Below are 26,125 nucleotides of genomic sequence, written 5' to 3'. Positions count from 1 at the left end.
CGCTCTAATTATTCGCAAGTGGGGGGAATGTCAGTATTATCTTTCCCTTATACAACGATATTCTAAGAAAAAGGGAAACATTCTACTCTAAGGGAAGAGGGGAAGGGAGATTAGGACACACAATGGGACAACCACTAACTAAGTATCCAACTCAACATAAATATAATACATTTTCGCCATCCATGAGTCGAACTGAAACCTCTAATTTACAAATGAATAGGAATATCATTTGACCATAATTAAGCTTTCATTAGCCTAAATTTAATTAGGTCTTCCAATAAGTACACAACTTTTTTTCTCTCTTGATCTAATATGCTTTTTATTTCTTATTTTGTTCTTTTTCTCATTCAATGAATTACTTTTGGATTATCACTCCAATTATAACCAAGGGCCACCGCTTTACAGTCTGGCTTTTTGGCCCAACTAACAATCAAGTAGTAGGGCTTAAAAAACCCAATAATTTCCTTCCCCAACCCAAATCCATGTTTATATATCCCTTTCCAAATCCCAATATTGCGGCCCAAACCCAAACCCAAACCCGAACCCGACCATACCAAATCAACAACTAGTCAACAACCCCTTCATTGCAAATTTGCAATCAAATCAGACAGATAGAAGTTATACTTTTCTTCCTAGAGGCTTCCAGCTTCTTCCACCTCTCATACTATTCAACTTGTTTTTTTTTCTTCTTCCATATTTTTACATTTTTCAACCTATTTTTTTTAGCGAAAATATCAACTGATAATGTTTTTTTGGTAGTGAATTATTCGAGTGGTTAGAACCTTCTTCTTAACCCAATACCTTTGATGTTCAAACTCTCTTTTCTCTTAGTCTAGCTTTAAATAATATTATCGATTGTAATTAAGAAAACTAATAAGGGTTTTTAACAAAATGTTATTCTGATTTAATTACGTTAATTTATGTAGATTGTTATTTAAAGTCGAGGTATTTAAAATCAATGAAGAACAACGGCACACTTCTATAGTCAACTTCATTTGGATCCTCTTCGAAGCAACTGGTTAGGATTCTCTTGACCAGTGTTCGTAGACCGTTAAATTTTTATCCAACGGCTACAAATATGAGACCCTCTAAAAATTATAATAACTATAACCGTTGAATAAAAATTCAACGGTCTACGAACACTGATCAGAAGAATCTCGACCAATTGCCTCGGAAAGGATCCAAATCCCAATACAATGATACCTGAGAATTTTAAATATTCTCATTGTTTACCAAAAAAAAAATAAAAGAAAATTTAAAATACTTTTCAAAGATATTGACCAAAAACCGCCACGCTATAAAAGTTGGCTACTCGCCAGCTGAAAGGAAAACTATCTTATATTACGAAAGTGCCCTTTCCATTTAGCCGGAGGACTGAAATCGCGCGTGTTTTTCGTTTACCTCACTCGAGCGCGTGAGAAACTGCAATAATAAAAAGACAAAATTGTGATAGTTTTAAATTGCAACTTGGAACGAAAAGTGTGCTGGATTCCACGATTTCACAGGTACAAGATAAACAACCACGAGCTCGCCACACGCCGTCACACGTGTTCCAATCGTAGCCACCCATCTATTTTCTGATCCACGGTCCAGAATGAATCCCATGCCAGCTGTATTTCCTCCATATCCCTATTTATCGCCTCAGCACACTCCCAGCCTCTCATATTTCTTCACCATTCTCCAACTCCTCTGCAATTTTCAGTCCAAATTCTTGCTCAGAATCTCTGGTTTCGAATCACCCGTTGGGGATACTCCGTTCGAAAATCGCATCGACGATGTCTCTGAGGTCCGTTTCGACATTTTCGGTCCCATCCAAGCAACGGGACAATGGTGGTGCTGTTAGCACCCTCTTGTTCAACTCAAAACTTGGATCACCCTCCTCCGCTCTGAGCTTCAAGCCGCAGCGAAAACTCGAAAAGTTTTCGGTTTCTGCATCGAGCGATGCAGTGGCGATGACCGGCGTGGTGTTTCAGCCGTTTGAGGAGGTGAAGAACGATGCTTTTGTTGTCCCTGCGGCTCCTCATGTCTCTCTTGCCCGTCAGCGTTACGCAAAAGAGTCCGAAGCCGCCATAAACGAGCAGATCAAGTGTGTATCTCTATGTTGTTGTCGCAAAATTTCAACTTTAATAATTGTAATTTATTTGTTTTGATTTTATGATGATTTTCTTGTTCATATGCTAATCTTAAATCTTAAATTTTTGTGTGACAGTGTGGAGTACAATGTGTCGTACGTGTACCACGCACTGTTTGCGTACTTTGACAGGGACAACATTGCTCTCAAGGGCCTTGCCAAGTAAACACTCTAAACTCGTAAATATCCCGCTTAATATATATACTAGTCTCTTTGCACGCGCGGTTAATTGGTTGTGATGTATCAGGTTTTTCAAGGAATCGAGCGAGGAAGAAAGAGAACATGCCGAAAAGCTGATGGAATATCAGGTATAAGTTAAACTCAATTCTCCGCATTCTTGTTTCATTTCGGCATCAAGGGCATACGAGTTTTTTGTGTGTCTGCGTGTTCGTTTGTTAGGGTCTTGTATTGCGAGATTTGATAGCGTTGCGGTTTATTTCTCAGAATATGCGAGGTGGGAGAGTGACACTGCACTCCATAACAGCGCCGCCTACGGAGTTTGATCATGTAGAGAAGGGAGATGCATTGTATGGTAAGATTTTTCATTCCGTGGACAACAGAGTACTTATCGGCGTTGACAATTTCTTTGCTGCTGGATGCTGAATTGGTGAAATGTATAATTAGAGAATGAGCATGTCTTTATCTGAAACCAACAAGTGAAGACCTATATATTAATTTATAATACTTAAATTAGTCTCCAAGATAACGTATTTTTCGTTGATGCAGCTATGGAGTTAGCATTGTCTTTGGAGAAGCTGACAAATGAAAAACTCTTGAACTTGCATAAGGTAACATATCTCTGTCATATGAGATCGGTTTGAGGTCATTGATAAAGCTCATGGTGTCTCGTTTCCATTTGACGCTTTCTTTTTGTATTGAATTCTCGTTGTTTGATCCAAAACAGGTTGCAGACGAGAACAATGATGCCCAATTGACAGATTTTATCGAGAGCGAGTTTCTGGCTGAGCAGGTGAATTAAACACGTTTTCTACTCTAGTATGAGTTTGAATTACTATTGTGATATTGTCATCAGTAGGGTAAAAAAAGCCAAGATCGGTTGTTATTGGTTCTTACTCTGGTTGATAATCATTTCAATAAGTGAACATACCAAAACGCAGAAGGAAAACAACTGCTTTGCAATATTCAAACGCTGACTAACGATTTGTTCCTGTATTATTTACAGGTTGAAGCCATTAAGAAGATAGCTGACTATGTCACTCAACTGAGAATGCTTGGAAAAGGCCATGGTATGAAACAAATTTCACACTTCCAACTTGTCGCCATTGTATTTTCCTTTCGACTCCTCGTATCTTAATTTCTGGACTCTAATGAGCTACTTCATGGCTTGCAGGAGTGTGGCACTTTGACCAACAGCTCCTTCACGAGGGTGACGCTGCAAATTAAAAATTCACAGCTCTCCAGAATTATGTATAATTATTTATGCAAGCTGGTAAGAGTGTGAGCTCAGGTAGGCGCCTTCGACAGGTCAGAGTAGACTTACTGCTGCGCAAATCGTTGGTTCGAGGGTTTGATCGCCTCCAACTTATGTAGTGAAGAGTTTATTGAATTAGTGATTATGTTCTAGTTATCCTATTAGTCTATGACTCTGTACAAATTGAACTAAGTTCTGTTATGATTAAGTGGACCTTATATGCTTTTATTCGAAGTACTTTCGTTCTTCTGTTCTAAAATTACACAGTAGCGCGCTCGAACAACGCTAAGAATGAAATCGAGAGCAAACTATCATGTATACTCGCTCAGATTACTGGTATTTACATGTGAAATCCTGCAGAACCAAAGCTAAGATTTATATATCTCTCTTGAAAAGGAAGGACAAAATTTATGTAGGCTGAAGACAGAATCTCCAGCAAGAAGACGACCTCTTCCTCCTCCTTTTAGTGTTGTTTGCTTTCTGTTGACAAGAGTGAATAATCTCCCACATCACTCTTATATCTTCATATTCCCCATAAGACTCCATGTCTTTGTACAAGCTCACCAATCCATGCCCGCTTCCTGCAAATTTAACGCAAATCTCAAAAACAATTCAACGACTATTGCAGTATCCTAAAACAATCACGCACCGCTTTGAGTTTTAAACTTCTCAGATAGCAGCGTCTAATTGGCTTGAGATACTATTATAGTAGCATTTCCGCTGCAGGAAAGTCCGAGCGTGAGGGAGGGAGGAGGGAGAGGGTATAATTGGAAACTTAACTCACCTTTGGATTTGTGCCTTGAGTGTGAAGCAAGCTTGAGAAGGAAGCACTTAGTTGGGAGGAGGAAGGATTGCTTGAAGCAAATCCATGTCTTCCAACCCACCATCTTCAGATGGTTCCTATTCCTTCCCCTCCTCTCCATTTTATATGTTGAATTTTTCAGTTCTCCTAACTTCCCCTCACTAAAATACTACTATCCAAGCAAAGCCAACAAACTGCATGTAGACATAGCACTAAGCAACACTCATCAAAACAGTGTATTTTTGTTGCACGCTGATGTCCGATTGGATCATTCCAAATTTAAACCTCTGGCCAATCACACCACACCACCTGTGTCACCCCACCCCAATTCAACTTTGCTTCCAATGTCAACCTGATCAAGTAGGGAGGCCTAAAATTGCTATTACGAAGTGGCTCTATTTGGTATGGCAGGTGGCATTTACCCAATTGGAGAGTCTGTGATTCGTTGTCTAACCTAAGTTAAAACATGTGAGTGGGATTGCTTAATTGACCTAATTTGCTGGGTAAATCTCATGTGTTACATGGAAATAATTTTTACGTGTCTTTTTCTCTTAAGTATATTCTTGTTTGTTTTACAATCTACACTTCAAGAGTCTTGTATCCACGCTGCCCAACTCCAAACTTGATGTTTGTTAACTAAGCAGGACATTCTTTGTTAATGAGCCTGCTGATATGGGATAAACCTATTTGAAACAAAGTATGGATTAAGAAAGAAAAAGTACATAACATAAGGAGTGAGAAAGAAAAACTTGGTTACGAAAATCGAAGGCTAGGCTGACTACTTACTTATAAACCTTTGCAACCAACCAAACGTGCAAGAAATTATTGATTCAAAGTCTTTTATTTTTTAATAAAATAAAATAAAAAATCAGGTGACATAAATAAGCCTCTATGTTTAAGAAAGACAATAAAAAGTAATTAAATTAGAAAACTTTTTAGGTAGAAAATTAGAAATTGGGAAATATTTATTAAAGAAGAAATGGACAATGAGCAGGAGGGATATTTTGGAATTTTGCTTTTATCTCATATCCTTGATTCCCAAGATTCTTAATTTTATAGTGGATGGAGGAAGGTAGTGATGGGTCCCTAGTCAAACGGTTTGTTGGATTTTCCGTTTTCTTTTAGTGCCTTCTAGTTTGTGCTTCTACACTTCTTTTTTATTGTTAATTATTATTTTTTTTAAATTGGTCCGTTAGTGATGTGATATGTAACATAATTAGTTGATGGTACGTGTAAATAAATGTGTGATATGTAGCATAAAGTTTTGTTATGTGAAATTTTGTCTCGATAAACTGATCAACTTTTTAAACGGAATTTTGAATAGAATGAGTCATGTGAAAACGATTTAGAATCCTATGAGGTGTTGGTGTAAGTTTTGAAAGCTTAAAAATAGTTAATTACCACAGGTTGATGTTTGAGGTGAATTCTAGGCCTTTCAAACGGTTTATTTTCGATTCGATTCGATTCCTAACATTGATCAATCACATATTAGTAGCTAGAAGAAGGTTGATATACATTGAAAGAATGGATTGACGTGGTTTGACATTGACAATAAGCTGATCCTTTTTGTTAGGGAATTTTAATGAAATACTTCCGGTATTGTTTACTTCTAACGAAAAAAGATATTTTTACCTTAAAAAGTCACTTCCGATACTATTCACTTACACTTTTATTTTCGTTAAAACTAAAGTTTTTGAGAACTTTTCATTAGTTTTCCTTTTTGTTTTTACGTGTAATTAACCTGTAAAATTAAAAGACACTTGTAATGTAAGAACTCTACTTAATCCCCTTTGGCACTGCTAGTAGTGGGTAGCGGAGGGACTGAAAGCATGTGACATGAACCGCTTCATGTTGTGTGGTCTTCAACCATACTCCTTGACGTCTCACCGACTGCCACTAAATAATTCATCATCTCTTTATCATCACATCATCTTTTGGGATTTGATATAATAAATAGACTTGTAATCTTGTGCTTTCGGTACTCGTTTAATTTATGTGTTGATAGCTATTGTCCATCTTCAATTGCAGCAATTGATGGTACCTATTATGGTGACAAATTATAGATAGGGCTTCAAGTTCTTTCTGACAATTGATATGTACCAAGAAATTATTTTTACAAGATGGGTATACGACAAAGTTACGTCCCCAAAATGGATATAACCGTAACTGAATAACGTACACATTGCAATGTATACGGTACTAATATTAATGTAATTCAAATGTGAGACATTCTTCGACCGAGCTAAGACAACTACAACCATATCAAATGTTAGATAGCTGAACTTAGAGGTTATTGGACTACACTGTAAAGCGAAAACGCTAGCCTTATTTAGTCCCTATGATTGGATTGAAAACATAAACTACCATACTCAATGTACGTTTAAAGAAGAAATACTGCGACCGTGTTTGAAGTATGACTAATTGTGAGTTAGGGATCGCTCTGAATTCCCAAGGCTTTTTCCTGCTCGGCTTTCATCTCTGCCTCTCTTCTTGCCTTCCGTCTGGCATCCCTTGCAGTAGCATCAGCATGGACACTCTCCATTATCTTATCGAAACCAGGAATTGTTAGCTCCAGTTTCTGGTACACTCGGGTGCTTAGCTTGGTGAAAATATTATACAGTCTCTGAACACGAAAAAACCCACAACGATTTAGTGGAAGTGCTTGCACATCCCTAAAGGGAAATTATGCAAAATGTCCAAAGAGGTTGAGAAACTAATATGCAAATAAATCTCTTTGTATCCTTGGACCTTGGGTAATGGACTGATGGGAATTTGCAGAGAAATACTTAAGTTGTAATAACCAGGATTCACAATACCTAAGAGCTTTTGGAATGTATTTGTTCGGCATGTGATCCTCTTCTAAAATTGTTGTCAGTTCAGAGCCACTAGCCCAAAGAAATAGAGCATGACTCGGAGTTGGAGGCCAAACACCATCGTTAGCTTCAAGTACTGCTAAGTCACGTCTCTTGCTTTCAACAGCCTCCTCTTGTAGCTGCTTATAAGTTTTCTTCTCGTGTCCCTTGAGTGGAACCCAGGGAGGAATTCCTTTTTGCAGTTTGTGAATCAAAGCAGTTGCACCAGCCGCGAGTCTAACTGAAGTTCACCCAACCATAAGCCAAGAATCAATTTGTTGAAAATACAGAATTAAAGTTATTTTACTACTATGCACAGTTCATGCATGTAAGATTGCTTATCATATTGATAAGTTTCACAAAATTTCCTTCAAATATCTAGTACAAATTTGACATGCACATAAGATGATACTAGATAAAAACAGATATTGGTCCCATCGCCATCGTAATTTAGTGGTTACTGAACTCCAGTTCTAAAGGGTGTGTTTATTGTGTTGCTGCTATCACCCATTATAAATTTGCTGTTTCAAGAAAAGGGAATATTTAGCATACCTTCCCAAGTGGCAATAGCAGGTTCCAACCCGTAAACCATGTGAATGGGAGCCCATTCATCCATGTCCTCGCCCCAAATGAACGTGTCTTTATCAATAATCCCAGCACCCCAAGCTGTTTTAAGGGTTATTAGCTCCAATGGAGCTCTTGTTCGACCTAACCGGTCCTCAGAGTAAAATCCACCGTTCCTCATGATAACTGTATCAACGTAAAATCAATGCTATTGCAGACAAACAATCAAGACAACATAACACAACCCTTTTCTCCAAAAGGAATCTAGAATGTCAATAACGAGTTTCGAGTCGAGAAATCATTGGTTAACAATGCAATCGAAGAATGTGACATTTCTTCAACTTGAGCCGAACCACTAAACTGTGATTAAAACATTTGTAGCCAATTCTGCATTTCACTGTAATTGAAACCTTTGTAGCCAATTCTCATAGTGATGAAATAACCACACGAAATTTTAAACCCGGCTCGAAAATCCATTTCATAATCTCACTACACTAAGCAGCAAAACCAAATTAAAAAAACTACATTCTTCAAACTAACATATGCAAATGCATTCACCATAGAGATTTAAATGAACAAACTTACAATCTTAATACTGCTTTTCGAGCCGCTTATACCCGATAGCCTGAGCAACGTCAATAGGCCGGCCGGGCGGGTAGGGCCGCTGGCGGAACCCCCAAAGTCCAAAAAAGAACTGCCTTGCAAAATCCCAGAACTTGTCATCCGACTCCCGCCTGTCTTTATCGCCTTCCTCGGCATCGGCCTCCCGTCCGGCCCGATAACACGCGGCACCGCCTGCCACAGCTTCTTATCCTCATCCCTGTACGGCCGGTCATTCTCCTTCAGCTCCAGCTCATTAACCATATCTGCAATCTTCTCCGCCTGAGCCAGAAACTTCACCACGGGGCTCTCCCGGAACTCCTTCCAAAACCCCTCGTTCTCCCGGACCTCCTCCTCAGTTGAGTTCTCCTTTTCGAAAATCGGGTCTTCGTTCAGAATCTTCGCGACTTCCGGGGCGTGACTGTAATCCGGTCGTTCTCGCATTCCCAGAAGAACTGCTCCAGCATCTGGGTGTAGTATCCGGGCTTTTCCGACTCGGGCTCCAATGGTTTTTTTGGGGTCGGGTTTAGGGGGGGCGTTGAAGAGGTTGGAGAGGCTGAGGGAGGAGAAATTGGGAGGGGATTGCGCGGTGGTGGGGCGGTGGAAGAATGAGTCGGTAAGGGAGAGGAGGTTGATGGGGGTTTATGGAACCAGCTTTCGAAGGGGTTGAAGTTGATGGAGGCCATCGGAGGAGGAAGAGTGGATTCGGGGAAGCCTCTGAAAATTTTGAGATTATTGGGGTTTATCGTTGACAAGGTTGAAGAAAATGGAGGACTTGGAGGGGTTTTGACTGTTTGAAAGTGGATATGATTCAAATTTGGGCCTGGGCTCATCCAACGACTACGAATTTTTATGGGCCTCAGTCCGATCATGAATCAAATTCTCTCTCCCCTAAGTCAGTCGATTCAATCATTTGCATTCAAATTCAAATCTTTTTAAGTCTAAAATATCACTATGTCGATAGAAAAACTAAATCACATCCTTGTTTTTTTCTGCCGTCACAGTCCCTTCGTGTAGCCCCATAAAAAAGATACAAGATGGTGTTTTATTGTTCTCGATACTTATCATCTTCATTCTTCATTCTCCATTCTTCACTTTTTTCTTAAGGTACTTACAGTTGAAGCGACTAAAAGCGTTTCATCTTATACTTGAAGTTCGGTGTTTAAATATCTCTCATCAATAATTAAGTTTGATTTATTTTGTTCAAAATATCTCTGATACTTTCATAATTGCAAAATAAGAAAAACATTATTAACTGATACTGGTTTTGCGAACTATAAACCCTATTTGACAAAAACTTCAAACTAAAACTATAAACCCTAAATTGACAAAAACTCAAGTACGAGTAGCAACGCCATTTCGTTCAAGAGAACTACACCATTCTTTTATGCATTAAAAAACAAGGAGATTTGAACTTAAAATTTCTTCTAACTTGAAAAGAAAGTTGGTATCACGCTACCACAGTACCATCTATGTGAAAGTGAAAAACTAAAAAAAAAGGCAATTGACACGTGGACACAGATATGAGAGCACATGAATGTCCAGGTCAGTGAATTCAATAAATACACACTTTTGTACACAAAATTGATTTGATGTGAAAGATGGGTTTTATCAGAAAATCCTTCAGACTCTTCATCTTCTTCTGCTTCCTGGGGATAATGGTAATTCCATCTGCTGCTTCTGAGAAAGTTTCAGTGACTCTCTACTACGAAACTCTGTGTCCGTTCTGTGCAGACTTCATTGTCAACCAGCTGGTCAAGATCTTCCAGAACGGTCTCATCTCCGCCGTCAATCTCCGGCTGGTCCCTTGGGGCAACGCCTGGTTCAATCCCAACGGTTCCTTCGCCTGCCAGGTACCCCTTTCCCTTCCATTGCTTTCAATATGGTCTTGTTTGCCGTTATAATACCTTTCTTGCTCCAGCTGCACCCTGCAACTGGTAACCGGATAAAAAAATTTGGCTGTTTGCGTGCCGCAAACGGCGTCGGTTGCGGTTTTTGGGCCTGTCCCATTTTTTAGCGTCGTCATTCTCCTGGGGCCAATCACGAGACCTGACATCCAGTTCTCGTGGGCCACCTCATAAGCGATATTAACTTTCTCGTGGGCTCAGTGGGCCAGTCACATTGTCTTGGTTTGATTTGTAATTTTGAAATGTTTTTAAAATAATTAAAAGTAGTTTTAGTGGAAATATTTTTTAAATCAGTACTTAGTAAAAATATAAGTGGATCTTAAAAAAATAATTTAAGTGTTTACTATAAAAGACACATATCTAGTGCATCTCAAAAAGTATTTTAAGTGTTTTTGGAATTCAAAATCAACTTCATTAAAAGTGCTTTTAGTCATTTAAAAACACTTTAAAATGAGTTTCTAATTAGCCACCAAAGTAATGCTAGAGAGACTAAATTTGTATATTAAATTTTGTAAACTAAATGACATAGAAGTTGGTGATTGAGTTATTACTTAATCGTTGATAAACGTGCTTATATTTTATTGATGACACCTCATTTGGTTTGCTAATTTAGTATACAAATTTAAGTATCCGAGCATTAATCTAGCCACTAACACAATGTTAATTTTTTTTTTAAGTGAAAAATCTAGGTTTAATTTTGTTTGGACGGCAAGTTTAAATATTGAAATATGGCCAACCTATTATGTGGTTTTGCATACCTCACTCCCTAATTGTCGTTTTTGTATTTTCAATTAAATCGAATCCGATCTCTGTAATTAATTTGCAAATTGTTCCAATCGAAAGACATCCACCAACTTGGGTTGGATTAACGGAGTTTGCAAACTAGAGGGACCAAATTCGATGCAATTGAAAATACAAGGACACAAACCAAAACTTTGTGAAAATTACAAGGACTAAAACATGTTTTGCGCTTGTTTCTTTTGGATTTTGCAGCATGGATCAGATGAATGTTTGCTCAACACCATTGAGGCCTGCACCATTAGCATCTATCCTGATGTGGTAAGCAACTCATCAATTCACTAATTAAGCAAAACCAAATATTCAAATCATAGTTTAATATTTTGATCAAATTTTAATGCATGTAGAATCGGCATTTCACATTTATCCACTGCGTTGAGCGCTTTACATTGGGGGGCAAACACGGTGCTTGGGCCAATTGCTTTGAAATGACAAGATTAGGCACTGAGCCTATCGATTGCTACAACAGTGGAAATGGCTATGTGGTTAGTTTCACTTCTATTTCACATACACATATATATAGGATTAGCTTCTTAGCGGGGATCTCGGGATCCCATCCTGTATAGTGACCATGTATTGACCGCATAGTTTGTCTATAGTTTAATGTTTTTGCCGTTTTGTTGGCTATACGATACAAGGGGTGTTATGTAGGCAATACATGGTCATCATACAGGCAAGACGAGGATACTATTGATCCCACTCTGTAAACAAGTGGAGCGGGATTCCTCTTAATGTGTGTATTGTTGTGGTGCTTTTTAATATGAACTGGTTCATTGTTTGAGAATTGAGCTTCATGGATTGGGATTTTCCTTTGATACATATATAGATTGAAGGAAGCTATGCTAGGGAAACTGCTCAGCTTAAACCTCCACATAGATTTGTGCCATGGGTGATTGTCAATGATAAACCACTTCAAGAGGTAGGTCACTTGGTAATTCACCTTGTCATCTCTTTTTTTTTTTTTTTTTTTTTTTTTTTTTTTTTGAGAGAAACTTACCAAGATGTCGCGTTGTCGGTATCCCAAGCCAATTACATGAATATTGGTCAATGTGGCATCCAAGGTATAGGTAATTTAAGTTGTTATTGGGTTTTGTCACCCTTGTTAACACTTTGCTGTATGTACGTAGGACTACCAAAACTTTATGGCCTATATTTGTAGGGCTTACAAAGGCACACCTCCACAAGCTTGCGGATCAATTCGTTATAAGACCGAATCAACCGAGCAAGAAAAACCAGTTCCTCAAGTATGCTTTGCAAACCAAGGAAGGAACTCTTCACATTAATGCTCATCTGCAAAATTTAGTATTTGTACCCTTATATATATGGGTTATGTGACACAAGTCACTGTAATTGTGGGGTTTGTAATACCAGAGAACGCTTCAATGCGCAGCGTTTCATTGATGCCATGGAGGTGACCAAGTGATGGCAAACTTGACAGCAGTCGGTTGTTGTGTCATTGCTTGCATCTTTCACATTACTATAAAATTGGTGTATAATGAAATATGATGAATTGCTGCTCTCAGCGACGGATCTACATAATGGCGCGTAAAGGCTGTTGCTCATACTTGCCCGTTTTTCTATTTATGATCTAAAAAAGCTCCATCTCTACTTGAGCATGGCTGTCGTGGGGTAAGCTCTTTGACAAAAGTCCTTCACGATGAGTAAGGCGTGACAAGAATGGGTAAAGTGACATGGGTTGGGCTATATCTTGACCCCAACAGGAAAATTCTGTATCTACCACTGGCTGATGTGTGTCTAAAGAGCCAAGAATCATAAACGCGTTTGGAAGAGTTGTTGCCAAAAGTATAGAAGACAAACGAATCTTGTTTCTGCAGAAACTTGTAGGTAAACACTGATGCCATCTTATTCACACCAGTAACAACCAAAAAACCCTACAGTAAAAGACATTAAAGAAAATAGAAGCTTTAACCCTACAAGCATTTCCCAAATTAGATCGAAAGGGATTTGACAGCTGCAAAATGAATTTTTAATAAATATTGGAAATTGAAATCGCATGTTTGGTAGGAGTATGAGGTTTTTAATTAAACCAACTGCATAAATTTAAACCTAGCAGTTCTGAAATCTCAGAGACATGGCTACTAGTACTTATTTATTCTTCACTTTGATCATTGCCAGTTCTTTGTGCTCATTCGGAGTTTCTAGGGTGGAACCTCAGAAAGTTACTCTCTCAGTTTACTATGAAACTCTATGTCCCTATTGTGCTACTTTCATCGAAAAAAATCTTGCTCGAATTTTCGCCAAGGGTCTCATCACCATTCTCAATCTCAGGCTGGTTCCTTGGGGAAATGCTTCTACAGCCACGTTTTGTCAGGTCGATTCTCCATTTCATCTTTTTAATGAAGTTTTACAGTTTTCTTGCATGAACACTTGTGCTTATTTTGTTACTTCTTTTCTTGCATCGAAATATTAGCAACCAAACAGGTATTATTGTACATTTCGATCCATCTGATATAACGGTTCTGTTTTAGTTTTTACACTAGAGATAGAGAGAATATATTGGAGAAATGTGTAATGGAGAAGGATTAAGGGAGGTGGTGGGAACTAAATGAAAACTAAAACATATAAACAAAATGGTTATCGTACGGCCCTAAGTATCTTGATGACGATTTCTCTGAAATTTTGCAGCACGGACCAGATGTGTGCAAGCTAAATTCTCTGGAAGCTTGTGCGCTCGATGTTTTACAAGATGTGGTGAGACCCCTCTCTTCCCGTATAATATATTTCTGATATTTTAGATTTAATACTGTGTTGGAACTTAATGTGTACATGGTAGTATGGATATAATCATATACACTTATGTACTTAGACTTGGCCAATCTGTGATATTTTTGGTCTTAAATGATTTCGAATTCACGTTATCTTACACTAGGATGAATTTGTGATGCAGAACAAGCATTTTGCTTTGATATACTGCATAGAATTTCTGGTAATTGAGGGAAGGCGCAAGGAGTGGCAAACTTGTTTCGGCTCATTGGGATTGCCTTTAAAGCCCGTTTTGGATTGCTAAAAAACTGCAAATGCAACAAAGGTTATTTTGATTTAGTACTCGTCGAATAGTCATAGTAGCATCTACTAGAAATCATGTTTATATGTCGCGTAATCTGACAATTGATGTTGTTAATGCAATGCAGCTTGAACAAAAATATGCGAATGAAACCACTCACCTCAGTCCGCCTCTTAAGTTCGTTCCATGGCTGGTTCTGAATAATCAACCGATTGGAAATGTTGGTCATCTCTCTTTCACTCTACATTTTTTGCCTTGATGCAGGATTATGTCTCTCAACATTTTTCGCCTTAATACAGGTAACAGGACTATGAAAATTTCGCTTCCTACGTTTGCAAGGCTTACAAAGGTGCCGCCTTGCCGATGGCCTGCCAATCAGAGTACTCTATCGCCACAGAAATCAATTTCTCAGCTTGCTTAATTACTTGACTCTATTGAGCTCATAAGTCAAATATTACATTAGCATTTAGAAGTTTTAAGGGATAAATAAATTCTCACACCGACTGCTTTGTGCTGCAATGGAATGTCAAGTGCATGACAATCTATCTGCCTTACCATATTTTAGACAGAAAAAAAGCCCAATTACTTTGAGACAAAGGTAATCAATCAGATTATAATTTCAAAAGCATCAAAATATGAACTTCATAGATCACTTTGCCAGTTCTTATCACTAAAAATATATACACTTTCAATCCCATGTATACCTGCTGACATGGAATACCAAATTCACGAGAAAGTGACATATAACAATTATATATTGTTGGTAGGACTCAAATTCATTTATTCATATATGAAATTGATTTGATGGTGATGTTCTACGCTTCTACCTAAAAGGGTGTGTTTGGAGCTATGAACTCTAGAGCTCGTCTGGTGCATAAAAGGGATGCATTTCTTCATGTCTAATCCTTTCCATCCCCTCAAATTGAAATTCATTAAGCTCTACCTTCACTTATACATTTAATTGTATGAGTTTTCCAATCTAATCTAATCTAATATGTTAGTATCATATTTGGTGTCACTGTTTAGCTGCGAACCGTGCTTGCTGTCAAAAGAAAGAATGATTCGAATCAGGGAATCGGCACGGCCCGAACCCCTAATTCTTCATGAAGGGGCTCCCTCGCCCTTATTTTAGGGATAACTCCCAATCATCCTCATTCCTCACATTGTAACCCTAGATGCACACTTTTCCCTCTAAAAAGCAACAAGCGTCTATATATTGTAAAACTCGATTATATAGTGAAAACAGAAAGTACACTAACGCATATGTAACAACTTTGAACAAATCATTATAAATTATTGTGTTCTTGTACGTTTATGTAATTCTACAGTCTAATTTGAATTGATTTAACATTTGACATCAACCCAATTCAATCCAACCCTAGACACAAATGAGCCTTTAGAACTCACCTATTTGGTTGGAAGCCAAAAATGGATATATGTGATTGAGCCATTGAGGGAGGCTATATACTAGTGATATGCGTTATGAGTGTTTTTCTCGTTTCACCCTAAGTTTGAGTAGGTCATCATTAGCCCCATATACATAAATTATGTAGATTTGAGGGACTTTCCAAAATTTTAGCCATACTAGGTGGATACACAAGGGTTCAAAAGCTTAATTATGTAGCTTTTGCTCTATTTTTCTTCTTCATTGAAATAATTTCTTACTCATTTGGAAATAAAACAATATTCCCAAATGGCTAGATAATGCAAACAAAATAGATGAAGACAAAGAGTTGGAAAATGATGTGCAAATCAATCCTTATAATATATATACATACAAGGCCACAAATTTCCGACGTGTAATTTTGTATCCTAAACAATTTTGGTAAGTGTTCACATTGCACTTGAGGTATATTTATAATATAAATACATGATCACCATTCTTATGTGCTAATTAAGCAAATACTAAGAACAAAATGGATGCCTTAATGACTTCTCCTAAGCTGCTCTTCTCCCTACTTGTTCTTACTCTTTTGCTGTCCATTTCTCCTCCGTCTTGCGCTTCTGTTGAAGATGGTCATGGCATTGATTCCGTCGCCCCGCCTTCGTTTCCTCTGGAGCCCCAACTAGCTGATCATCATCAGAAAGTTGACCTGACTATTTATTATGGCACTCTATGCTCAGCCTGTGCTTCCTTCATCGAGCAACTGTTACCCCTATTGATTTCGGAGGAGGATCTCATGGCCATTATCAACCTCCGGCTAGTGCCCTCTGGAAATGTCCGTGTCGAAGGACCTAATGACACCGTCGTTTGCGAGGTCCCATTTCCCGGCCCCTAATTTATTTTTGGTATTATATGTTTAGTATAGTTTCATTATATGTATTTGCACTAGTTAATTTGATTAATAACTAATTGTGGCTTGTGCTTTCATTGCAGCATGGCCAAGATGAATGTTACTTGAATAGTATACAAGCCTGTGCGATCAGCGTCTGGCCAAATGTGGTAAAGCCCTAGCTTATTTAATTTTTTCAGCACCTGTGAATAATAACACAGCCTAATTAATTCATCTCTTTTAACTGTGTGATGCAGAAGCAGCATTTACCCTTCATTTCCTGCGTTGAATACCTTGCCGTCAAAGAACATCGATTGAAAGAAGATGTATGGAAATATTGTTGTCAGATTCACAATATGAGCCACGAACCTCTACTGACATGCTACAAAAGTGGATATGAGAGAAAGGTGAGCCCAAACTGGACACTGCACATTTTGTTTCAGTTCTTAGTAAGGGTTCCAGTTTAAATTTCACACCGCGGGCCTCAAAATCTCAGGGCCGGTCTAGATATATACACAAAACTCTATTGCTAATTAATCTATGAATTGTCATTTGCTGCAGCTTATGCTACATTATATTTTGGAAACCTATGGTCTCGATCCGCCACTTACATGTGTCCCATGGGTTGTTGTCAATCAAAAACCACTCTATTATGTAAACCCTAATCTCCTTCCCTCTAATCTCTTTCTCTAATTCAAACTTTCGCGCGTGCCTGCACAAACACATACACGAACGCCAATTAAACCACTCTCTTTATCATTCATATTGTGGATTTCATGCAGGACTACCAAAACTTTGAGAGGTACGTCTGTGAGGCTTACGAAGGCTATCCTAAACCGCGGACTTGCAGCCGATTCATTGCTCCCCCCGGGCTTCTCAGCTGGAGCAGCTCAGCTGAAACAACAAACTTTGCAATAAGAAGCTATATTCTGCATCTCCTTTTGCTGCGTGCAGCATTATTGCTGGTCAACTAGCTCTAGACTATAGAAATAATAATTTACTAATTAGTAGCGTACGTAATTAATTACTTGTGTAGTGTTCTAATTTAAGTATTGGTGATGTAGTTTTGCCTCATTAACTTTGAACATAAACTTAATTGGAGACGAAATTCACCACTAATTCCATCTCCAATTTTTATCATTCTACATGAAGTTCAAACAGCTGATTGGAAAGAACCCATGGAAACGTACGTTAAAGTTGTACCACATTTATTGAAAAGGTTACAATCCTCAAGTAAAATAATGAAATATTAATCAGCAAAGTTAAAGGTCACTGAAACCAAATCCTCTCCGTATAGGAAGAGAAAGTACCAACTCAAGCCCACCGATGTGCAACTCCATTCACATGCCACCGATGAAATAGTTGGATCCTCTGAATGGCAGCCACAACAAGCTGAGAATGCCCTTGGAACTGAACCTGTGTGTACCTAAAGACACAGCGAACAGAAAGCAACGCTGACCACGAACATGCCACCGCTGCCATAAAAGAGCTCGTCCAATCCCTAACCACCACACCAAATCCACCATTGTTCCAGAAAGCTTTCGTTGCAAAGGAAGTGACGATACCCTTGTAGAGGAGTGAGTGATGAACTTGCATATGTTGATGTAGCCGAATGCCATTTTTGTCCAAGTGCACCACCTCCATAGGTTGACAAGGAGGATGTTCTATAAGGGTGCGTTTGGTACGCAGACGGGACGGGACGGAACGGAACGGAACGGGACGGGACGGGACGGGACAGGACGGAACGAAGGTGTAATTGTTGAAAAAGACATGGGGTATATTTGTCTTAAAATGGTAAAACATTGTGTTTCACAGACGTGGAACAAACCCGTTCCAGGGGGGGAGGTGGAACGCAAAAACACCCAAAATCTGTCCCGTGGAACAGCCCGTTCCACCCATTTTTGGCGCACCAAACGCGGGACGGAACGCCTCGTCCCGTTCCGTCCCGTCCCGTCCCGTCCCACGTACCAAACGCACCCTAGGGGCCTGACTCCTTGCGGAACGGTAGGTTGCTTTGGCAGTCATGGTCCGGCTTATGATGATGTGTAATTCTGGCTTGCTTAATCCTCTATGACTCTATGATTCGGGTTCAAGTTTTTTTTCTGTTATGGTTGTAACTTGTAATTGGATCCCGAGTCTCTGCATTTATCATCTGTGCATTTAAACAAATCTTGACCATTCATGTTATCTAATGGATGCTAATCCTCCCATGTCAAATTTGGAATAAATATTCCCTTCGTACCATATCGTATCCTTCTATGCCGTCTCCTACTCTCCTTCCCTTATTTTTCGGCGTCTTCTCCACTCTTCTGTAAAATCGCAAAGCACTTGTAGTCATTTTCGTTATCAATATATCATCATTTTCTCATATAACAAGTTGTACCACAATATCCTGCTGACATGGATAATGACAAATTAATAAGACAACGACAAATAACTATTGTTGGAGTTGGTACAGTCAAACCATTAAGTAATGAAACTTAAAACCTAGAACCCACCTACCTTATACGAATAAGTAACTTGATCAATTTAATTAGGGTTAGTGGAAGCCAAAAAATAGATGAATTGATGTATTTACGCGTTACCAGTGCTTTTCATGTTTAATTAAGTTTGAGTAGCTCCTTGATCATTGCTTAACTAAAGGAAAATTACCATGTATGTGAGGCAAAACAAACAAAATATACATTCCGTACTGGAAAATTGGTCTTAATCCTTACTAATACTAAGAAGATAGTCTTAATTAATGACTAAGTACTTTTTTTTTGGTCAAAAGAACTTTCATTCCATTAAAAAACTGGTACAAGGTCCAAAAGGAACCTGATAAACAAACAAAAGATAAGGTAAAATGCCGCAACCCAAGAAACAACGGGAGACCCTCACAAACTTAGGCCCGAAGGTTGAAAAAACCCTAATCTCAAGCTTGCATAAACCAGACCATCGCCGCCGTCACATACTCGGAGGAATCCAAACTCCGAATTGAGAATGTAGACACCATATTCAAGTCCCCTTCACGATGGAGATCTATCATGCCTGATATGCAGGTTGGGGGAGGAGAAGTGAGGGAGGATAGTAGATTTGGTATCCAATTTCTGCTCGGAACTGGCCTATCTGAGTACATGTTGGATGGGGATGAAGTATCACAACTAAGGAGGATGGATGAAAGAAAATTAAAAGACAGAAAGCAATAAAAATAGGCAAAAGACCCCATATAAGAGGCATGAAGCCCAAATTTGAGACAAGCTCAGGGGATAGTTGACCCTCGGCTCAAGAAAAACTGAGAAAAACTCAGGGAGAATTGGGAATTAAACGAAAGAATGAGACTGGAAATGGGAGAGGAAGAAGAGGTGGATGCAAGGAGGGGGATGAGGCAGAGGAAGTGAGATGGGAGGAAAAAGATGGAAAAGGCAAAGGGGAAAAAAGGAGGAGGGAAGGAGTAACGGGTTGCCGCCTACCCCGAGCAAGAGCAAGGGACGGCGGTTGAAACTTGAAGTTGGAGAGGAAGCTCTGGATCTGGACTTCTATAGAGAGAGAGAGAGAGAGAGAGGGAGGGAGAAAACGCGTTGCATAGGGACATCACATAACAAATACAATTTAAATCTCTTAATGACAAGGTACTTAATTGACCCTTTTACTCATTGAAAACATAATAAGAAGATAGTCTTAATTATATGTATGACACCACTAACTGAGCTTTGTGGTGAAAGAGCTCTTAAGTTCGACTCCCCGATTAAAAAAAGACAGATTCTCAAGAAGAACCTTTTTTTTTTTTTGTCATTAGTTAAGCTTGGGGGTGGGGGGAATCGAACTTGGATGAGGTGGGAGTTTCTTTGGCTCTAGTGCCACTGCAACTAGGCCCCCATCCTCCTCAAGAAGAACCTTTGATTACAGCCAAAGGTGTTCCATTCAACCAATATCACTAGGTAACACTAATGATGTATAACCTTCTTTACAAATATTTCAACACATCATGCGATTTTCAGAGGGGCCACAAAGACGCAAAACTACAGGACCCTTCTTCCACCTCCCCTCAGGGCTGAGAGAAACTCATCTATAACCGGAATGTCACTGCGGCGATATTTGAAATTTAATCCAACACTACCATGTGGAAAAGTTAAAACACATTAGAGTGCTTGATACACACTACACGATCCCATACGCGTTTAATGCATCATCAAAACTTTTCTTGTTTGAGTTTCTATTTATCTCAGCAAACCATCATCAACACCAAATCTTATAAGCTTATAGCTCATTGACTGTACAAGACATTTGATTCTTAAATATATTAGTTGGACAAGTCAAATGAATTAATGATAATAATCCAAAATATACCAACTCCTAATTACTGCAATCCTTAATTTGTCATAGTTCTCCTTTCTTATCACAGTTTCAAGGGTTTGGGCTCTGCAATTAATTGCCTTATCTTTCCTTAATCCTCCCTTCTTAGCACAGTTTCATCATCCTCAAGTAAGCAACATCTGTTGATTCGACGATGCAACTCAATCAACTCAAATGACGAAATTTAAGAGCTATCATACGAGTCATCTCTCAACACATTGAGAAGATAAGCGACTGTCGCTTTCCCGCTTAAGGTGGCGTGGCGATCACAGCTCATAGCGAACGAAAGAGGGTATTTTGGTCAGTCTAAAATTTAATGTAGAGAAACAGCTTGGTCCTGTGGTGGGTGGTACATTAGTACTTGGAGGAGCTATAAATATGCAGGCTTACATGTGCATAGCTTCAGTGTGCTCTTAACTGCTAATAAACATTCAGTAATGGCTTCTCCTAAGCTCTTCTCCCTTCTCATTCTAACTTCTTTGCTCATCGTTTGCGTGTCTTGTTCTTCTTTTGAAGATCAAGGCAGCAAAGTCCCGCCTTCTCCAAAATCCCGAAAACTTATAGAAGCTCCTAGTGCTATTCCTAGGCCTCCTACCAAAGCTAAGAAAGTTGACCTGACTCTGTATTACGAAACACTATGCCCATTCTGTGCACAGTTCATCGTAAATGGACTATCAAAGGTATTCGACACAGATCTCATCAACATTGTGAACTTGAGGCTAGTCCCATATGGAAATGCTCATATACAAGGACCTAACAGCACCATCGTTTGCCAGGTCAGATTTATGATTTCCCATCTTCATCTTTTTTTTAATTGGCTTTTATCATTCTGTGTTTTTATCATCGCCTGTGCTGAACGAATGTGTTGGTGCTTCACACTCTGCAGCACGGCCCGGATGAGTGCTACTTGAACAGCATAGAAGCCTGTGCTATCAACAGCTATCCAGATGCGGTATGGCCATCTTCTTTTCCTCAACATCTAAGAAAATAATAAATATATACTTACACATATGACAAAATCATAAGTTTTCACAGTTTACTTTCCATTAGAACCTAAAACGATATGAGTCTTGTCCAGGAGATGTTTGCAGACTTCCACAGACCTTACAGAAAAAAACAAAGAAAGATGAATGATACGAATAGGATTACTTACAGAGTTTTTACTTGATCTTCATCGTCACTTTAACTCTGATGCAGACGCAGCATTTCAAATTCATTCATTGCATTGAGAACCAAACCATTCAAGGAAAGCAGTCGAAAGATGAATGGAAATCTTGTTCTCAACAACTAGGGATGGATCCGAAACCTGTCCAAGATTGCTACGACAGCGGGTTAGAGAAAAAGGTTAACACTAATTTGTTAAACAGCATTTTGTTGAAACTCATGTGTACAAATCCAAACAATATTTTCATTCAACAAACAAAATGATTATAAATTGGCATGCAGCTTATACTACAATATGCAAATGAGACAGCGCATCTTGATCCGGTTCACAACTATGTGCCATGGGTTCTTGTCAATACTAGACCACTCTATGAAGTAAATTCCATCTCTCTCCCTCTCTCTCTCTTTTTCTCTCTCTCTCTCTCTCTCTCTCTCTCTCTCTCTCTCTCTCTCAAACACACACACACACACACACACACAATGCGCCCGCAAGTACACATACAATACTGAACTCTTCATATCTGGTCGTAGTCCTACCAAAACTTTGTACCCATTGTCTGTGCGGCTTACAAAGGAAGTCCAAAACCAGAGGCTTGCAAACCACTTCCGCCCAATATCAACTCAACTGATAAGGAAAACTCTACCGGACAAAGATGCTACAAGGGTGAAGAACACCAGGAACAGCTAAAACTTCGTAAATGAAGGCGGAAACTTCAGTGTGATTCACATACATGGTTCTGCAATATATTTTGCTCTGTGCAGCATTGCCGGTCCCATATCATTATGAATAATTGACCAGCGTTATATGTATTGTATCTTGGTTCAATAGTTATGAATTAAACTGAATTTCGAATATATGACTTTCTAATACGCCCTTCAAACTTATGCTTCAACAAAATAGACAGTAAAACACAAGTACACAACCAATATGTTTCCAAGGGGCAGCAACACCATCCCCGATAATCAACTTTGAAATGTGCTTTACAATATGTCATCATAAGTTACAAACCTCCCAAAGATCACTTCTCAAAAACACGATATCAAGCTGTAGGACAGCATAAAAGAAGCAAACAAACATGGAAAATATTATATTATACAAGCCGTCTGAAGGGAAAATGTTCAAGATATATCATGAAGATATCATCTTCCAAATGCTATCACATGTTTCAGAGGCAGTCATCTTTGTTGGATCAAATTCAAACTTCTGAACAATTTTCTTATTGCTATCCACAATATCTGTAATTTTAGACTTAAGGAAAACAAGGTGATTACAGCTATATCATACTTTAAATAACATTGCACAAAAAAAAAAAAAAAAAAATGAACGAACAAACAAATGAAGGAAATATGCATGTCCAAGTAATAAGTAAGTTTCAGCAGTAGGATACAACCCATATCACGCGACTTATTTTCCAGGTTTGGTATAATGTTTGTGACAGAAGCATACATGGAGAGCTTCCTCCTGTAGATAAGAGAAAATATTTTATTGACTAGAAATGAATTGTCAGTCTGTCAAGAGAGACAGAGAAAAATAAGACCAGAACAATCCATCTCATGACCGGTACAACGACAGCAACCACTACTGTGATGAATGCATAGACTTTTATCAGTATTTTTTAGAACCTAAGAAATATAAGAACACTGAGAACAGAAGAGAAAGAATCGCCACAATGTTAGCATCACACTTCTAAATACTTACTGTTCCCTGAACTCATCTTGCTCGTGTCTCTTCAAGTTTCGCTTTTTCTCCCGAACAGAAATCCTTTGGCGTTCAAACTCACTAATCTCGTTGCCTAGAACTGTGTTAAAGCAAAAGAGAGCCAAATCAGCAACCATTGCTAGTCAACCTAAAATAAAAAATCTGAAAGCCAACACAACTAAATGTATACTTATCTAATCTCCTCCATAAGCGAACTTTCTATTTCAGCATCCCCATCAAACTCTCTCTGAAGACGGTCTAACTCTTCATCAGCAACAACCTCCGATTTTGCCGCCTCGGTTTTCTGCTTGCATTCATCTGTCTTTATCTCATAGTCTGCTTCATATAAGAACTCATCAATCAATGCACGTATCGACATACAACACCAGCCAAATATCTTCTTTCCGAGAAACATTTATGCAAGGGAAATACGAGAATCAACCAGAAAAACCCAAATTAAACCTAACCCCTCTCTCCCCTTTTTTGTTCTTTCGAAAACATTTTCCCGGAAAATGGTCTTGAACCCTACATTTTGAGGTGAAGCTCTCTGCGTGTATGCATAAAGTAATTTTCTAAACTAAACAATCCCAGATTTACCTAAGGCATAATTTAGCTTGCTTGAAAATGGAAAAAAGTATAAGCAACTAACTGAAAATTTTCTGGGTCAGAAATTTTCTCGGGAAACAAACAGAACCCAAGTGAGGAAACAAACCTCGAAGCGAGTTCTGGACTTCATTGAAATCGGAATCGCAGGAGGAGCGGAGGGCCTTGAAGTGCTGGAGACACTGCGCCAAGTTGTTGATGTCCCTATGGTCCTTCAACACCTTCACCAGATCGTCGCTGTACGAAATCAGCTTCGAAATTCCAGAAGCTTCTCCCATTTCTCTGAGGAATCGGATTTGCTGCAACTGTCAGAGATTTTGGAAATTTTCAAATTAAAGAGAAATTGGTGGGAACGAATCTAGGGATTTGGTGTGTTGAATTTAGGGCTCGCCCGACACTGAAAAATCCCCCCTTGCAAATTAACGAATAGTGGGACACACTGAGTGATTATATTATTTGTTTCTATTGTTCTGACGGGGCTGTCGATATGTCCGAGTGGTTAAGGAGACAGACTCGAAATCTGTTGGGCTTTGCCTGCGCAGGTTCGAATCCTGCTGTCGACGCAATTTTTTTTCATAATTTCTCTCTCTATTCTACAACGCTCATTTCTTTTTTTACTGTATTCGATGGAAAATTGGAAAAACTTGTTTTATTTTTTCTTTATGGTTTTTAAACATTTAAATCATTTTTAATGGATTTTTTTCACTGAATATATGTGGAGTCATGTCATTGCCTTTGTAGGAAATTGGAAAAACTTGTTTTATTTTTTCTTTATGGTTTTTAAATCATTTTTAATGGATTTTTTTTCACTAAATACATGTGGAGTCATGTTATTGCCTTTGTAGGCTCGAAACTTATGTCACGTAAGCACACTAACAAGAAAACATAACTAAATCTAATGATAAGAACGAAATTGATGAGTTACTCTAGAGATGAAAAACGAAATTAACGAGTTTGAAACATAAAAGACCAAATTAATGACTTAACAAAACATAAAGAATCATTTGCTATAAAATTACTTTAAACGCGAGCGGACATTTATCTGACAAGAAAACATGAACGAAGTTGTATTGGGTCAGGAGATGTGTTATAAAAATATGTTTGTTGTCTTTACAATATATAAATTAGAACAAGACTTGGTTGCTGAATTTTCAGCAGCCACTCCTGCTTACACCCAATCCCGAGTGGACACGTATTCAAGTTTTGATTTTTTTTAATCAAAACTTAGACACGTGTTCACACGAGATTGAATATAAGCAGGAGAGGCTGCTGAATTGTTCAGTAGCCAAGTTAATTCCTATAAATTATACAAATAGTTCGTCTATGGTCATGTTCCCTTGCGCAATGTTAAGACAATTAATATTTTATCCTATATGGGGTTAGGATGGATCAATTCAAACACGTTTCTTTCAACTCAAGTTTTGAGCTTAAAGGTAGGATGATGGAATCACTTATTTTTTTCGTTTTTGTTTTTACATGTTAGTAAATGAAGAATTTATCAAGAATGCGAATTGTTTGTAAGTAAACAAGTCATAACAAGATATTGATTCTTGAAGTACAATCACAATATTCAGTAATCCCAACATACTAGTATGACAGGGTGAACCATATCATTATTTGTTGCATAATCCGAGTAGATTTAGCGAAATTGTGCGAGGGTCGTTAGCACCATACAAAATTGAAGTTTATCATCAATCTTTCATTAAGTTAAACGTATTAAGTTAAAATTTAATTTACTTTGTAATACCCTAAAGTTTTAAATTTTAGAACCCCATAAACATGAAAATAAGTGAGATATGTGGACAACAAATATAAAATTAGATTTTGTTAGCCCCTTCTCCAAGTTGTTGAATTCAAACCAATATGAAATGTTGGAGCTTCGAATAATCCGTGAGTACCAGGAAAGAATGACAAAACAAAATCAAATTGGCAACTGCAAA

The 26,125-nt window shown here is 38.4% G+C and overlaps 6 protein-coding genes, 1 long non-coding RNA gene, 1 other non-coding gene and 1 pseudogene across 11 annotated transcripts; 5 read left to right on the top strand and 4 right to left on the bottom strand.

Moving 5' to 3' along the window:
- The first annotated feature begins 1,656 nt into the window (after positions 1–1,656).
- LOC126619799 (ferritin-4, chloroplastic-like) lies at positions 1,657–3,797 on the top strand. Its single transcript, XM_050288214.1, has 8 exons — positions 1,657–2,086; positions 2,210–2,293; positions 2,379–2,439; positions 2,576–2,663; positions 2,858–2,919; positions 3,036–3,101; positions 3,315–3,378; positions 3,483–3,797. Exons 1-8 carry the CDS (start codon positions 1,776–1,778, stop codon positions 3,533–3,535), a joined length of 789 nt encoding a protein of 262 aa, XP_050144171.1. The 5' UTR covers positions 1,657–1,775; the 3' UTR covers positions 3,536–3,797.
- A 58-nt stretch (positions 3,798–3,855) lies between these two features.
- Positions 3,856–4,516, bottom strand: LOC126619800 (uncharacterized). Of its 2 annotated transcripts, none has more exons than XM_050288215.1 (2): positions 4,348–4,516; positions 3,856–4,144 (listed from the first exon to the last, which is right to left on the bottom strand). In XM_050288215.1, exons 1-2 carry the CDS (start codon positions 4,484–4,486, stop codon positions 3,972–3,974), a joined length of 312 nt encoding a protein of 103 aa, XP_050144172.1. In that variant the 5' UTR covers positions 4,487–4,516; the 3' UTR covers positions 3,856–3,971. The 2 variants fall into 2 exon arrangements, 1 of the variants encoding a protein (XP_050144172.1); XR_007622158.1 differs by having other exon boundaries at positions 3,923–4,144; positions 4,213–4,471.
- A 2,016-nt stretch (positions 4,517–6,532) lies between these two features.
- LOC126619798 (protein TIC 56, chloroplastic-like) lies at positions 6,533–9,151 on the bottom strand (annotated as a pseudogene).
- A 793-nt stretch (positions 9,152–9,944) lies between these two features.
- LOC126619606 (gamma-interferon-responsive lysosomal thiol protein) lies at positions 9,945–12,608 on the top strand. The gene is made up of 5 exons (XM_050288020.1): positions 9,945–10,234; positions 11,282–11,347; positions 11,434–11,571; positions 11,913–12,005; positions 12,214–12,608. Exons 1-5 carry the CDS (start codon positions 9,983–9,985, stop codon positions 12,367–12,369), a joined length of 705 nt encoding a protein of 234 aa, XP_050143977.1. The 5' UTR covers positions 9,945–9,982; the 3' UTR covers positions 12,370–12,608.
- A 740-nt stretch (positions 12,609–13,348) lies between these two features.
- LOC126619604 (gamma-interferon-responsive lysosomal thiol protein-like) lies at positions 13,349–18,051 on the top strand. Of its 3 annotated transcripts, XM_050288015.1 has the most exons (9): positions 13,349–13,418; positions 13,733–13,798; positions 13,995–14,135; positions 14,239–14,331; positions 14,411–16,369; positions 16,489–16,554; positions 16,642–16,791; positions 16,946–17,038; positions 17,167–18,051. In XM_050288015.1, exons 5-9 carry the CDS (start codon positions 16,028–16,030, stop codon positions 17,356–17,358), a joined length of 843 nt encoding a protein of 280 aa, XP_050143972.1. In that variant the 5' UTR covers positions 13,349–13,418; positions 13,733–13,798; positions 13,995–14,135; positions 14,239–14,331; positions 14,411–16,027; the 3' UTR covers positions 17,359–18,051. The 3 variants fall into 3 exon arrangements, with proteins under 3 accessions (XP_050143972.1, XP_050143974.1, XP_050143973.1); XM_050288017.1 differs by lacking the exon at positions 16,946–17,038; XM_050288016.1 differs by lacking the exons at positions 13,349–13,418; positions 13,995–14,135 and having other exon boundaries at positions 13,747–13,798.
- Positions 18,052–21,121: 3,070 nt separating this feature from the next.
- Positions 21,122–22,738, top strand: LOC126619605 (gamma-interferon-responsive lysosomal thiol protein-like). The gene is made up of 5 exons (XM_050288018.1): positions 21,122–21,495; positions 21,606–21,671; positions 21,917–22,063; positions 22,166–22,258; positions 22,415–22,738. Exons 1-5 carry the CDS (start codon positions 21,157–21,159, stop codon positions 22,583–22,585), a joined length of 816 nt encoding a protein of 271 aa, XP_050143975.1. The 5' UTR covers positions 21,122–21,156; the 3' UTR covers positions 22,586–22,738.
- On the bottom strand, positions 21,662–21,999 carry LOC126619608 (uncharacterized). Its single transcript, XR_007622109.1, has 2 exons — positions 21,873–21,999; positions 21,662–21,698 (listed from the first exon to the last, which is right to left on the bottom strand). It is a non-coding gene; the product is annotated as an uncharacterized LOC126619608 (long non-coding RNA).
- A 74-nt stretch (positions 22,739–22,812) lies between the features above and the next one.
- LOC126619607 (kinetochore protein SPC24 homolog) lies at positions 22,813–24,579 on the bottom strand. Its single transcript, XM_050288021.1, has 5 exons — positions 24,295–24,579; positions 23,777–23,918; positions 23,583–23,684; positions 23,272–23,345; positions 22,813–23,119 (listed from the first exon to the last, which is right to left on the bottom strand). The coding sequence occupies exons 1-5, from the start codon at positions 24,461–24,463 to the stop codon at positions 23,013–23,015; spliced, it is 594 nt and encodes a 197-aa protein (XP_050143978.1). The 5' UTR covers positions 24,464–24,579; the 3' UTR covers positions 22,813–23,012.
- An 87-nt stretch (positions 24,580–24,666) lies between these two features.
- Positions 24,667–24,748, top strand: TRNAS-CGA (transfer RNA serine (anticodon CGA)). Its single transcript has one exon. It is a non-coding gene; the product is annotated as a tRNA-Ser (tRNA).
- The last annotated feature ends 1,377 nt before the right edge of the window (positions 24,749–26,125 follow it).

This window comes from Malus sylvestris, chromosome 4 (genome assembly GCF_916048215.2).
Source record: "Malus sylvestris chromosome 4, drMalSylv7.2, whole genome shotgun sequence".
In the NCBI taxonomy this organism is placed as follows: domain Eukaryota; kingdom Viridiplantae; phylum Streptophyta; class Magnoliopsida; order Rosales; family Rosaceae; genus Malus; species Malus sylvestris.
The sequence above is the reverse complement of the archived record's forward strand: the minus strand, read 5'-3'. Positions and strand labels throughout refer to the sequence as shown.

What these genes read in the sequence shown, in the direction of transcription:
- LOC126619607 (XM_050288021.1), bottom strand. Translation starts at nt 24,463, where the DNA reads ATGGGAGAAGCTTCTGGAATTTCGAAGCTGATTTCGTACAGCGACGAT. An exon ending in TCGCTTATGGAGGAGATTAG is followed by an intron (nt 23,685 to 23,776) that starts ATAAGTATACAT and finishes TTGCTTTAACAC; the next exon opens with AGTTCTAGGCAACGAGATTA. An exon ending in CAAGATGAGTTCAGGGAACA is followed by an intron (nt 23,346 to 23,582) that starts GTAAGTATTTAG and finishes TCTTATCTACAG; the next exon opens with GAGGAAGCTCTCCATGTATG.
- LOC126619606 (XM_050288020.1), top strand. Translation starts at nt 9,983, where the DNA reads ATGGGTTTTATCAGAAAATCCTTCAGACTCTTCATCTTCTTCTGCTTC. An exon ending in ACGGTTCCTTCGCCTGCCAG is followed by an intron (nt 10,235 to 11,281) that starts GTACCCCTTTCC and finishes TGGATTTTGCAG; the next exon opens with CATGGATCAGATGAATGTTT. An exon ending in ATGATAAACCACTTCAAGAG is followed by an intron (nt 12,006 to 12,213) that starts GTAGGTCACTTG and finishes GTATGTACGTAG; the next exon opens with GACTACCAAAACTTTATGGC.
- LOC126619800 (XM_050288215.1), bottom strand. Translation starts at nt 4,486, where the DNA reads ATGGAGAGGAGGGGAAGGAATAGGAACCATCTGAAGATGGTGGGTTGG. An exon ending in CTCAAGGCACAAATCCAAAG is followed by an intron (nt 4,145 to 4,347) that starts GTGAGTTAAGTT and finishes TTAAATTTGCAG; the next exon opens with GAAGCGGGCATGGATTGGTG.
- LOC126619799 (XM_050288214.1), top strand. Translation starts at nt 1,776, where the DNA reads ATGTCTCTGAGGTCCGTTTCGACATTTTCGGTCCCATCCAAGCAACGG. An exon ending in AAAAGCTGATGGAATATCAG is followed by an intron (nt 2,440 to 2,575) that starts GTATAAGTTAAA and finishes TTTATTTCTCAG; the next exon opens with AATATGCGAGGTGGGAGAGT. An exon ending in AACTCTTGAACTTGCATAAG is followed by an intron (nt 2,920 to 3,035) that starts GTAACATATCTC and finishes GATCCAAAACAG; the next exon opens with GTTGCAGACGAGAACAATGA.
- LOC126619605 (XM_050288018.1), top strand. Translation starts at nt 21,157, where the DNA reads ATGGCTTCTCCTAAGCTCTTCTCCCTTCTCATTCTAACTTCTTTGCTC. An exon ending in ACAGCACCATCGTTTGCCAG is followed by an intron (nt 21,496 to 21,605) that starts GTCAGATTTATG and finishes CACACTCTGCAG; the next exon opens with CACGGCCCGGATGAGTGCTA. An exon ending in ACAGCGGGTTAGAGAAAAAG is followed by an intron (nt 22,064 to 22,165) that starts GTTAACACTAAT and finishes ATTGGCATGCAG; the next exon opens with CTTATACTACAATATGCAAA.
- LOC126619604 (XM_050288015.1), top strand. Translation starts at nt 16,028, where the DNA reads ATGGATGCCTTAATGACTTCTCCTAAGCTGCTCTTCTCCCTACTTGTT. An exon ending in ATGACACCGTCGTTTGCGAG is followed by an intron (nt 16,370 to 16,488) that starts GTCCCATTTCCC and finishes CTTTCATTGCAG; the next exon opens with CATGGCCAAGATGAATGTTA. An exon ending in TCAGCGTCTGGCCAAATGTG is followed by an intron (nt 16,555 to 16,641) that starts GTAAAGCCCTAG and finishes TGTGTGATGCAG; the next exon opens with AAGCAGCATTTACCCTTCAT.